Below are 13,956 nucleotides of genomic sequence, written 5' to 3' on the forward strand. Positions count from 1 at the left end.
AATGGAGCACTTATAGTCACTCTTTTAAGATATATATAAGCCAGATCATTTGATAAAATAATTTTCTTATTAGAGTAGAAGCAGAATCAACTGCAATAGATACAGGTTTATAGTGACCAGATACCACCACACAATATAAACAAATGTCATTAGTATATCAGAACAATACTCTGCTAGTATATCAGAAAAGCACAGTGCAAGTCCTTAACAAAGACCATTTCTGAAGGGCCTAGATAGTTGTCAGAAGGTCTAAAACAAATAGCATAACCACAAATTTCTAGCCAACTTCATATATTTCATATCTTCACAGAGTAAATGTCATGATACCTATGGTATGTAACCGTAAAGTCCCGATAAATTAGCAATAATTCCCAATCAATATTCTATAAACTGACCAATAAAGAAATACGTAATGCGTACAGATAACAGCATTATCACCATGTCCATATATTCATAGAGTAAATGTAATGATACTTATTGTATGTAACTGTAAAGTCCTGATACATAAACCACAAAAAAGAGATCCTATTGGAAGCGTAATAATTCAATATTTCTTTCAGTGGTCCTGCATCTTTTTCTCCCATGTCTCAAATGCGCTCCATAATGTTAGACTGGACTAGCCCCACTGTCCCCTCGCTTTTCTGCATTGTTATCAAATTCCATTATACTTTTTAACCCCACCTTTTTATGGTATTAAAAAAAGTTTTTGTAAATAGTAGGAGGGTCTTTTTTAAGTTTTTCTATTTTCGTTTTTTATGTCCGTGTGACATCCGTGTGATGTCCATTTTCATATTCATTATAAAATACGGTTCCATGAGTTAATAATGGAAATCTATCTGTAAAAATAGGAAGCCCCTCGAATGTGGATTCAAATTATTATTTACACACCCATAGACTTGAACAGGCAAGTTTTATCCCAGACTCGAAAGAGTAAACTGTGTGTAAGGCTTAAATGAAACTCTGTAGGTCAGTGTGCTGTCTGAGCACAAGACGGACACAGTCCCAGGTGGTGTCAAATGGATATGGGAATGTAGCCTAACTCAACTCATTTACTAACATAACAAACTCCATTAAAGATTTTTTTGTTTATTGTTTCTAATGTTTTTACAGGTTTCACAATTTGGACTCCTTTGGACCGGAATGGGATAATTTTTATTTTTTTTTTAAATGGTTAACGAGGGACTGTAAGGTAGTGTTCATTTGAATAAAGTCTTTTCATTACTATGATTACTTTATGATTGGATAAGTAATGGGACTGCTACATTCTACACATGAAAATGGTTTCTTAGTTGTGTGAATTCTTTGATATACAACAATATTTGATTTCACATTAAAAAATTACCATTCTAGTAACAAGAAAATAGCTACTTCTTTCCTGTGTGTGTTCTTTGATGTCTAACAAAACTTGATTTGTCTGTAAAACATTTCCCACATTCTGAACATGAATATGGCTTCTCCCCTGTGTGAATTCTCTGATGTGTAACAAGATTTATTTTCTGATTAAACCCTTTCCCACATTCTGAACATGAGAATAACTGCTCCCCTGTGTGTCTTCTCTGATGTGTAACAAGATTTGTTTTCTGATTAAAACATCTCCCACATTCTGAACATGAATATGGCTTCTCCCCCGTGTGAATTCTTTGATGTATAAGAAGAGTTGCTTTGCTTATAAAACATTTCTCACATTCTGAACAAGAAAATTGCTTCTTTCTTATTCGAACTCTTTTACGTTGCTTGTCCCTTTTGTTATTTTTATTTTGCTTAAAAGTCTGTGACGAATCCGTAGAAATAACCTGTTGAAAAGCATTGCTTGATAGATTTTTGTTGTGATGGACTGGAGGCATTTCTGGGATAGTATCACACTCTTCATTTGTGTCTGCTGTAACATTATGATCATCTGCTTTAACGTCTGATATCATCTGTTCCTCTGAGCCCCTGGTACAGACATCTTCCAAAAATGAAACCATTATTATTATTCAGTAACACTGCCTTATAGACATATTAAGTCAAATATAATTTACAGTGGGGCAAAAAAGTATTTAGTCAGTCAGCAATAGTGCAAGTTCCACCACTTAAAAAGATGAGAGGCGTCTGTAATTTACATCATAGGTAGACCTCAACTATGGGAGACAAACTGAGACAAAAAAATCCAGAAAATCACATTGTCTGTTTTTTTATCATTTTATTTGCATATTATGGTGGAAAATAAGTATTTCGTCAGAAACAAACAATCAAGATTTCTGGCTCTCACAGACCTGTAACTTCTTCTTTAAGAGTCTCCTCTTTCCTCCACTCATTACCTGTAGTAATGGCACCTGTTTAAACTTGTTATCAGTATAAAAAGACACCTGTGCACACCCTCAAACAGTCTGACTCCAAACTCCACTATGGTGAAGACCAAAGAGCTGTCAAAGGACACCAGAAACAAAATTGAAGCCCTGCACCAGGCTGGGAAGACTGAATCTGCAATAGCCAACCAGCTTGGAGTGAAGAAATCAACAGTGGGAGCAATAATTAGAAAATGGAAGACATTCAAGACCACTGATAATCTCCCTCGATCTGGGGCTCCACGCAAAATCCCACCCCGTGGGGTCAGAATGATCACAAGAACGGTGAGCAAAAATCCCAGAACCACGCGGGGGGACCTAGTGAATGAACTGCAGAGAGCTGGGACCAATGTAACAAGGCCTACCATAAGTAACACACTACGCCACCATGGACTCAGATCCTGCAGTGCCAGACGTGTCCCACTGCTTAAGCCAGTACATGTCCGGGCCCGTCTGAAGTTTGCTAGAGAGCATTTGGATGATCCAGAGGAGTTTTGGGAGAATGTCCTATGGTCTGATGAAACCAAACTGGAACTGTTTGGTAGAAACACAACTTGTCGTGTTTGGAGGAAAAAGAATACTGAGTTGCATCCATCAAACACCATACCTACTGTAAAGCATGGTGGTGGAAACATCATGCTTTGGGGCTGTTTCTCTGCAAAGGGGCCAGGACGACTGATCCGGGTACATGAAAGAATGAATGGGGCCATGTATCGTGAGATTTTGAGTGCAAACCTCCTTCCATCAGCAAGGGCATTGAAGATGAAACGTGGCTGGGTCTTTCAACATGACAATGATCCAAAGCACACCGCCAGGGCAACGAAGGAGTGGCTTCGTAAGAAGCATTTCAAGGTCCTGGAGTGGCCTAGCCAGTCTCCAGATCTCAACCCTATAGAAAACCTTTGGAGGGAGTTGAAAGTCCGTGTTGCCAAGCGAAAAGCCAAAAACATCACTGCTCTAGAGGAGATCTGCATGGAGGAATGGGCCAACATACCAACAACAGTGTGTGGCAACCTTGTGAAGACTTACAGAAAACGTTTGACCTCTGTCATTGCCAACAAAGAATATATTACAAAGTATTGAGATGAAATTTTGTTTCTGACCAAATACTTATTTTCCACCATAATATGCAAATAAAATGATAAAAAAACAGACAATGTGATTTTCTGGATTTTTTTTTCTCAGTTTGTCTCCCATAGTTGAGGTCTACCTATGATGTAAATTACAGACGCCTCTCATCATTTTAAGTGGTGGAACTTGCACTATTGCTGACTGACTAAATACTTTTTTGCCCCACTGTATAACATTTCCATATCAAAATGTCTATAAAATTCAAACTTCAACTGATTAAGACATTTGCAGCCACAATACACCTTGAACTACTGCTAGAATTTACCTTGGCTTTGCTCCTGAAGTCCTCCTGCCTGATTTCTAGGTATGACTCAATATAATTGTTCTTACTCTATAAAACTCATAAAGTGTAAACTGAGAGTTAGCAAGAAATCCATTGCATGACCTATGGACTCCCTACATTGAAATCCAAATCATTGTTGAAGGTTGAATCCCAAAAATACTTTGGACCCAGTTGACTAGCACCAAAGCTCGAGGCTTTTTGTTTTTCACCTTGATAGTAAGCATAATCATAAAATAATAACTGGCTAATAGTGTGAAGTTAGAACTGGTCAGAAACCTGTGGTGGATTAGGTTCATGGATTCTCTCAATTGCAGCATGAAATTACAAAACAAATTCCAAAGCTGAAGCTTTAGCGCCAACACCTGAAGTCAAGGTCAATTTATCTGATCGATTTTCTAGAGATAACCAATTCTTTTGTGCTTTTCTGTCAAAGTTGTAAAGGTTATTTCTAGACCAATTCTCTGTATCTAAACATCTAAATTTTAGATTTAGTATTTCCTTATTACAGAATGATCCTCGGATTTGGCCATTTTCTTTCTTATTGATCTCCACAGCTATTATCTATTACAGGGAACTACAGTGGGTACGGAAAGTATTCAGACCCCTTAAAATTTTCACTCTTTGTTTCATTGCAGCCATTTGGTAAATTCAAAAAAGTTCATTTTTTCCTCATTAATGTAGACTTTGCACCCCATCTTGACTAAAAAAAACCCAGAAATGTAGTATTTTTTGCAAATTTATTAAAAATGAAAAACTGAAATATCACATGGTCATAAGTATTCAGAACGTTTGCTAAGTATTGAGTAGAAGCCAGGTATGGACTGGGGCTGAAATTCAGCCCTGGCATTTGAAATCACACAGGCCCATGCTGTCACTGTCCCAAACGCCAGATGGGATATATTACCCTGGATGGAGAAAAGCAAGATTTACTACAAGACCAATATTTCTAATAATACCGGTGGCCTGGTGGGGTAAGTGACGGAGTCAGCGACTTAGTGCTTGGTCACAACTCTTAACAGTATGGGTGTCTTGAGAACACTAATTCTGTTAACAATGTAGCACACAAGGTGGCCCATGCCCAGACAGGCCTCTCTGGCATTTACCAGAATTGCCAGATGGCCAGTCCGGCCCTGGTAGAAGCACCCTTTTAAGCTAGTACAGCCATTAGTCTTCTTGGGCATGATGCAACAAGCTATTCACATCTGGATTTGGGGATCCTCTGTCATTCTTCCTTGCAGATCCTCTCCAGTTCCATCAGGTTGGATGGTGAACGTTAGTGGACAGCCATTTTCAGGTCTCTTCAGGGATGCTCAATTTGGTTTAGGTCAGGGCTCTTGCTGGGCCAGACAAGAATAGTCACAGAGTTGTTCTGAAGCCACTCCTTTTCTATTTTAGCTGTGTGCTTAGGGTCATTGTCTTGTTGGAAGGTGAACCTTCAGTCAAGTCTGAGGTCCAGAGCACTCCGGAAGAGGTTTTCATCCAGGATATCTCTGTATTTGACCACATTCATGTTTCCTTCAATGGCAACCAGTAGTCCTGTCTCTGCAGCTGAAAAACACCCCCATAGAATGATGCTGCCACCACCATGTTTCACTGTTGGGAGTGTATTGGGCAGGTGATGAGCATGCCTGGTTTTCTCCACACATAACGCTTAGAATTCTCACAGAAAAGGTCTAACTATGTCTCATCATACCACAGAATCTTATTTCTCATAGTCTGGGAGTCCTTCATGTGTTTTTTAGCTAACTCTATGCGGGCTTTCATATGTCTTGCATTGAGGAGAGGCTTCCGTCAGTCCAATCTGCCATAAAGGACCGACTGGTGGAGGGCTGCAAAGATAGTTGACTTTGTGGAACTTTCTCCCATCTCCCTACTGCATCTCTGGAGCTCAGCCACAGTGATCTTGGGGTTCTTCTTTACCTCTCTCACCAAAGCTCTTCTCCCATGATTGCTCAGTTTGGCTGGAAGGCCAGGTCTAGGAGACTTCTGGTGATCCCCAACTTCTCCCATTTAAGGATTATGGAGGCCACTGTGCTCTTTGGAACCTTGAGTACTTCAGAAATTCTGTTGTAACCTTGGCCAGATCTGTGCCTTGCCACAATTCTGTCTCTGAGCTCCTTGGAAAGCTCCTTTGACCTCATGATTCTCATTTCGTCTGACATGCACTGTGAGCTGTGAGGTGTTATATAGACATGTGTGTGCCTTTCCAAATCAAGTCCTATGAACTGGTGTGAACTGAACACTGATAATATACACTGAAGTTATATGCATTTGTGTGAATTGGACTTTAATGCTGTGAGGAATCATATTAAAGAGACTTTAGTGTTGAAACTTTGTGGGTCACTGCCTCTTCACTGCGTACGATGCTACCACAATCTTACAAGTCCTATCAGTTTAATGAAACACAGCTGGACTCCAATGAAGGAGCAGAACCATCTCAAGGAGGATCACAGGAAATGGACAGCATGTGACTTAAATATGAGTGTCTGAGCAAAGGGTCTGAATACTTATGACCATGTGAAATTTCAGTTTTTCTTTTTTATTAAATTTGCAAAAATTTCTACATTTCTGCTTTTTTTTCACTCAAGATGGGGTGCAGAATGTACATTAATGTGAAAAAAAAGTGAACTTTTTTGAATTTTTTGAATGGCTATAATGAAACAAAGAGTGAAAAATTTAAAGGGGTCTGAATACTTTTCGTACCCACTGTAATTTGAATTTTTTAGTTTTAACTTCCTTCCTTCTCTTCTTAAAAGAGCCAGAGCTAATTTACTTTTCTTTTGATACAGCAGTGTGAAGGATTTTTGTGGGATGAATTATAGTTTTGTATGATAACGTTCACCTCACCATATAATGTCCTTCCAACCTGTTACAAAAAAGTGGTATGAAGGATATGAAGTCCTTTCGTTTACAAACTTTTCAAATTATATTTTATTGCTATTGCCCCCTAAGGGACTTGTTCACTTTGATCATCTCATTGCCTCTACTATACACTGCAATACATCAGCATTGCAGTACATAGTGAAAATAACATTCTACTATTAAGCCCAGTCACAGCCATAAGGATTAAGTTATGGGAGCCTTCAGTAGGCCCGCAGGTGCCATAGCAATCCATTGACTCTCCGTGATGGCCTAACGAGGATGATGGTTGACAGAATATACAGTACACCAACTTTAATCAAAACCATTTACATGCTATCAACAACTGACAGCAGCTTCTAAATTGTTAAACAGCAGCGATCAGATTTAGCTCTGGTTGCCATCACAGGCGTCCTCCTCATATCGATTTTGAAGAGTTAGAACTATTTTATTTATTGGACTGCAAAAAACTTTGATCCAGCATATATTAAAATCAAAAAGTACAGTGAGGAAAATAAGTATTTGATACACTGCAGATTTTGCAAGACTAGAAAAGTCTGTAAATTTTATCATAGGTACACTTCACCTGTGATAGACAGAATCTAAAAAGAAAAACCAGAAAATCACATTGAACGTATAATAATCCTCAAAGAAGTAATATAATACCCTCCTATATGAGAGCATATAGGAACCTACTGAGTTCAACAAAGAGATACTGGGATCCAAATTGTACAAGTATAAATATCAAAATTTGAATTAATAGATAATAATGCATACAGTGGAATACGTAAGGCAGCCACATTACAATAAATAATGAATAGAGAACAGAAGCAGAGAAATCAATTCACTCCACTATAGTAAATGCGTACATTGTCCTGAAGATGTGAACAGACATACAGTACATATGATAAATAGCTAACACACATTCTAGTGGGATTGTGCAGAATTATGCAGAAAAATGTCACTACTGTTATGCATGACTGTTCACATATTCAGGACAATGTACGCCTTTACTATAGTGGGGTGAATTGTTTTATCTACTTTTGTTGTCTGTTCATATTTTAATGTGGCTGCTTTAGGTATACCACTGTATATATTATTATCTATTAATAAAATTTGGATATTTATACTTGTACAATTTGGATCCCCAAAAAATCACATTATATGATTTTTAAATAATTAATTTGCATTGTAATGCATGAAATAAGTATTTCATACAATAGAAAAACAGAACTTAATATTTAGTACAGAAACCCTTGTTTGCAATTACGGAGGTCAGATGTTTCCTCTAGTTCTTGACCAAGTTATCACACACTGCAAAAGAGGTTTTGGCCCACTCCTCCAGTTATATCTTCTCCAGATCTTTCAGGTTTTTTTCTGTCACTGGGCAACATTAAGTTTCAGCTCCCAACAAAGATTTTCTATTGGGTTCAGGTCTTGACACTGGCTAGGCCCCTCCAGGACCTTAAAATGCTTCTTACACAGCCTATCCACAGTTACCCTGGATGTGTCTTTTGGGTCATTGTCATATTGGAAGACCCAGCCACGATCCATCTGCAATGCTCTTACTGAGGGACGGAGGTTGTGGCCAAAATCTTACAATACATGACCCCATCCATCCTCCCTTCAATATGATGCAGTCGTACTGCCCCCTTAGCAGAAAAGCACCCCCAAAGCACGATGTTTCCCCCACCGTGCTTAACGGTTGGGACAGTGTTCTTGGGGTTGTACTCATACTTCTTCTTCCACCAAACATGGCGTGTGGAGTTGATACCAAATAGTTATATTTGGTCTTATCTGACCTTCTCTCCCATGCCTCCTCTGGATCATCCAGATGGTCACTGGTGAACTTCAAATGGGCCTGGACATGAGCTCGCTGAGCAGGGGGACCTTGCATGCCCTGCAGGATTTTACTCCATGACAGCGTAGTGTGTTACGGTAATGTTTGAGACTGTGCCCCAGCTTTCTTCAGGTCATTGACCAGGTCCTTCCATGTAGTTTTGCAGCCCCGAGGAAGATTGACAGTCATCTTGTGCTTCTTCCTTTGTCTAATAATTGGGCAAACAGTTGTTGCCGTCTAACCAAGTTGCTTGCCTATTGTCCTGTAGCCCATCCCAGCCTTGTGCATGACTACAATTTTGTCCCTGGTGTCCTTAGACATGTCTCTGGTGTTGGTCATGGTGAAGAGATTGGAGTGTTATTGGTTGAGTGTGTAGACAAGTGTTTTTATACAGTTAATGATAAACAGATGCAATTAATATGATAAAAATTACAGACATTTCCATCCTTTGTAGGTGAGAAAACTTGCAAAATAGGCAGTGTATCAAATATTTATTTTCCCCACTCTATAGTCACCTTATTGGTTCCCTGACATTTCACTTTCAATGCTACTCAGGTGTCCTGCTAATGCTTCCAATTCTGACCAAACGTGTGCGTGTTTCTCCCAATCAATGACAGTAGCAGACACCAATGTATCAGTGCTGTGACCAGTGACTATCTTCTGTAATTACATGTCTGTACGTCCAGAACACAATGTATGGAGACCAGCTTTCTACTTCTATTCTAAAAAGTGTCAATTCAACTTCAGGCACTGAGATTTTGCCCCTAACATTGCATGAATTAAAAAAAAAAGTGTAACAGCTCTGTGTAACATACCTTTAAAAATTCAACACATAATTGTAGCAGTAAATGAATGAGTAAAACAACAGACTATACTCTGCATTTAGTGATTACTCCTCACCTGTGCGGTTATCTGTAGGAATCTCCTCTTTATACCACTCATCACCCCTCACATATGTCTCTGTAGTATTAATATGGGGCAGATATTTACCCTGAAAGAAATTTTGTAAAAGTCACAGACAGATGGAGAAGTCACATCTATGATCAGCTCTAATCCTGCCATCTCCACCCTTCTCACTACACAAATGTAAAACATATAATACTGGTGGATAAAACAAGACTAAACACAAGACCTTCACAGCCATCTACACATCATAGGGGAGATCTCATGACACCTTCTCTCCATCTACCTGATGATCCTGAGGAACATTGGGATTTTCAGGTTTACAGTCCCGTGGACGAATAGGACGGAGATATCTTTTTGGTTTTGTCCTCTTACTGGATAAAACTAGAGGAAACACACACAGGTACTGAATTCATTATTTACAACCAGATAATTATAGGCCGTGTGTATTTAGTCCTTTCTATTACCTGGTGATGTGAGGGGTCGGGGAAGTTCAAACATGATATTCTTGTACAGAACTATAAAACAAAGAGAAGAAGTATGCCAAACAAGGGACCATCTATGTTTACTAAGGTATAAGACAAAAAGTACATTAAAAACACTTAAAAATAGGCCAATGACTATCTAAAATATATACCAGATAAGCCCACAATAGGGTTAAAGTCTGTCCTATCTGACGACATAATGAACAGGATATCAATGGCAAACACAGCAACCTTAACATATGCACGAGGACACTAATATGCTGAATTCTGGATCTATGCAGATGTCTAAAAAGAAAAATCAAAGCCCTATAATGGAGATTGAGCAAGAAATACAAAGCAATACATATATAGAAATGACAGCAAAGACTAAAACGTTTAGATAAACATTACACATGACACACTGCCAGAGCAACCAAAACGGTGCTATGTAACTATACTCTACATTTAATATTTACTACTCACCTGTGCGGTCAACTGTAGGAATCTCCTCTATACATCGCTCATCACCTCTCATGTATATTTCTGTAGTATTAATATGGGGCAGATTGTTACCCTGAAAGTCACAGACAGATGGAGAAGTCACATCTATAATCAGCTCTAATCCTGTCATCTCCACCGTTCTCATTACACAAGTATAAAACATATAATAATGGTGGACAAAACAAGACTGAAAACAAGACCTTCACAGACGTCTACATATCATAGGAGAGATCTCATGACACCTTCTCTCCACTTACCTGATGACACTGAGGAACATCGGGATCTTCTTGTTTACAGATGTGTGGAAGAAGAAGATGGGGACATCTCTCTGGTGTTGTCCACTTACTGGATAGAACTGGAGGAAGCACAAACAGCGACTGAATTCATTCTTTACATACAGATAATTATAGTCTGTGTGTATTTAGTCCTTGTCTATTACCTGGTGATGTGAGGGGCCGGGGAAGCTCAATCATGATGTCCTTGTACAGAACTATAAAACATAGAAAATAACAAGTATGCCAAACAAGGGACCACCTATGTTTATTGAGGTATAAGCCAAAAAGTACATTAAAAACACTTAAAAATAGGCCAATGGCTGCCTAAGATATAATCCAGACAAGCCCACTATAGGGTTAAAGTCTGTCCTATTTGATAACACAATGAACAGGATATCAATATGTGCACACGATGCGGAAAACGCTGCAAATCCGCAGCGTTTCCGCAGCTGCAGGTCCTCAGCAGTTTCCCATGAGTTTACATTACAATGTAAACCTATGGGAAACAAAAAACGGTGTGCACATGCTGCGGAAAAAATCTTGCGGAAACGCAGCGGTTTACATTCCGCAGCATGTCACTTCTTTCTGTGGATTCCACATTGATTTTCCAGCTGCTCCTATAGAAAAACGCAGTTGAAAAACTGCAGTGAAATCCGCAGAAAAACCGCGGTAAATCCGCGATAAATCTGCAGCAAAAACGCGTTTTTGCCCTGCAGATTTATCAAATCCGCTGCGGAAAAATCTGCAGTGGACCATTATACGTGTGCACATAGTCTAATATATGCACCTGGACACTAATATGTTGAACGCTGGATCTATGCAGATGTCTAAAAAGAAAAATCAAAGCCCTTTTATGGAGACTGAGCATGTAATACAAAGCAATGCATATAAAGAAACAGGGATTTTTGTGTACTCACCGCAAAACAATTTTCTCCGAGCCACTCCTTGGGGGACACAGGACCATGGGTGTATGCTGCTGCCAATAGGAGGCTGACACTAAGTGAATATAAAGAAATTAGCTCCTCCTCTGCAGTATACACCTACCATTGGCTCTAGCCAAACCAGTTCAGTGACAAAGCAGGAGATCAAAACCAACAAATACAGGTACAGCATTTCAAACCAAAGAACAAACATAGCCATCAGGCCAACAAGGTGGGTACTGTGTCCCCCAATGAGTGGCTAAAAGAAAAGGATTTTACGGTGAGTACACAAAAATCCCTGTTTCTCCTTTGCCTCATTGGGGGATGATCTGTCTTCCCAGGCTCACATTTGCTGAGGCCTGAGTGTGAATGTTGTAGTACTTCAAGAAGGTGTGCAAACTGGACCAAGTCGAAGTACCGACGCCTAGAGCCAAATGGCCCAGGAAGCACCCACTGAACGAGTGGAGTGTGCCTAAATCCCCACTGGGATAGGCTTGCTGCTGACACGGTAAGACTCTTGAATAGCCGAGCGTATCCACCTGGCCATTGTGGACTTGGAAGCGGCTAGTCCCTTCCTGTGACCCACAGGAAGAGTGAATAAGGCTTCCATCTTGCAAAAGGACAACACCTAGAAGATGTATCTTCTGAGAGACCTCACGATCTAGAGTGTCAAAACGGCATATTGGTGGTGGAGAAAATGAAGGCAGAACAATGTCCTCGTTAAGTTGAAAGGAAGTGACCATCTTGGCTAAAAAGCACAGGGATGGTTGGAGAACCACATTGTTCTGGTGAAAAAAGAGAAAAGGAGCTCGACAGGAAAGAGCGGCCAGCTCCGATACCCACCTGATCGAAGTCACCGCAACCAGGAAGGCAACCTTCCATGAAAGGTGAGTCAAAGAGACGTCCTGCAGTGGCTCAGACGGAGCCTCCTGCGGAACACCCAGGACCAAGTTAAGGCCCCAGGCGTCCAATGGCCCTCTGAAGGGGGGTACCCTAGACCCCTGAATGAAGTCTTCACCTGCAGCTTAGAAGCAATCCAGCACTGAAACAAAACTGATACAGCAGAGATCTGTCTTTTGAGGAGACTAAGCGCTAGGCCTGAGTCCTGCCCAGTCTGAAAGAACTTTAAAATAGTCGGAATGGAGAAGGCAAGAGGAGAACGACGGCGTTTCCTGCACCCTGTGAAAAAAACGTTGTCCAGGTGTGGCAATAAATGCGCAGGTTTCCAAGCACTAAACATAGTGGATAACACTTCTCAGGAGAACTCAACTTGGGTTAGGACCCAGGATTCAACAACCAGGCCCTTAAGCACAGGGCCCCTGAGTCCTGGTGGCAAAACAGTCCATGGGAGAGCAAATCTGGTCGATCCAGTATCCGCCAGGGAGCGTTGATGATGAGCTAAACACACCACGCCCGGCAAGGCCAGTCCAGAGCTACAAGGATCACTGGAATCCCTTCCGCCCTGATAACCCTCGGAAGTAACTGACAAATCTATTGGAATACCTCTGGATTAAGTGACTACTCTCTCAAGGCCAGGCCCTGACGGCTAAGGAAGTCTGCTGCCCTGTATTCCACACCCGGGGTGTGAACCGCTGAGATGATATACGCCACAGCCGTGGCATTGTCTGACTGTATTCGGAGGTTATGGAACAGCCGTGGGAACAAACGAATCGTCCAGATCTCCAAGACATTGGGCCGTGTGATTCCGAAGGACAGCCCCCCAAGAGGGCTGACGTTGGAGGTGAATACCAGCTATTGTACTGGGAGAAAAGATTTTCCCCTGGGTGAGGGAAGACTGTAAAGTCCACCGCCTGAGCGCTCGCTTGACCCGCAGAGACAAGCGGCATCGAAGGTCAAGAGAGAATGGATTCCTGTCCCAGGCCAATAGTGAGAAAAATGGGTGACAAAGTGCCCGGGCCCCCTGTTGTAGGGCTATGACCTAGTGTCGAGGTAAAATTACCAACCCTCGGGAGGTGTGCAGGGTCATACCAAAAAGGATATCTGCTGATCCGGGACTGGGAAAGATTTCTTTATCAGCCAGCCCAGGTGAGAAAAAGTGCATCCGAAGAGATACGGATGCCTCCGCGCAAGCTTGGAAAGACAGCCCCTTGATCAGGAGAGTCGTCTAGGTATGGCAGAACGACCACGCCCCGAGAGTGCAAAATGGACATGACAACCGCATTGACCGTTGAGAATGCCCTGGGAGCAGTGGCGAGGCCGAAGGGCAAAACCATAAACTGGAAATATTCCTCTCGGACAGCGAAGCGCAGTGACCTTTGGCAGTGATGACAGAGTGGAGGGACTCCATCCTGAAGTACCGGATCCTGACGAACCTGTTGAGTAACTTCAGGTCCAGGATAGGCTGTACCATTCCGACCTTCTTCAGGACCACGACTAAGATCGAGTAGAACCCCTAGAAACATCTCGCTTTCTGGAACCAGAATGATGACCCC

General features: G+C 41.1%; 1 protein-coding gene across 3 annotated transcripts in view; it reads right to left on the bottom strand.

Moving 5' to 3' along the window:
• Window positions 1–729: 729 nt before the first annotated feature.
• Window positions 730–13,956, bottom strand: part of LOC143767361 (uncharacterized) — a 38,998-nt gene continuing 25,771 nt past the window's right edge. The window contains exons 11-17 of one of the 3 annotated variants that reach the window (XM_077255623.1): window positions 10,748–10,798; window positions 10,566–10,663; window positions 10,291–10,381; window positions 9,811–9,861; window positions 9,630–9,727; window positions 9,341–9,431; window positions 730–1,948 (exon numbers count right to left, since the gene is read on the bottom strand). In XM_077255623.1, coding sequence (XP_077111738.1) covers window positions 1,365–1,948; window positions 9,341–9,431; window positions 9,630–9,727; window positions 9,811–9,861; window positions 10,291–10,381; window positions 10,566–10,663; window positions 10,748–10,798 — 1,064 coding nt within the window. In that variant the 3' untranslated portion in view covers window positions 730–1,364. The remainder of the gene's footprint in view (window positions 1,949–9,340; window positions 9,432–9,629; window positions 9,728–9,810; window positions 9,862–10,290; window positions 10,382–10,565; window positions 10,664–10,747; window positions 10,799–13,956) is intronic. The other 2 variants (XM_077255626.1, XM_077255624.1) reach the window with 2 other exon arrangements.

The sequence above is a fragment of the Ranitomeya variabilis genome, chromosome 4 (genome assembly GCF_051348905.1).
Source record: "Ranitomeya variabilis isolate aRanVar5 chromosome 4, aRanVar5.hap1, whole genome shotgun sequence".
NCBI lineage: Eukaryota > Metazoa > Chordata > Amphibia > Anura > Dendrobatidae > Ranitomeya > Ranitomeya variabilis.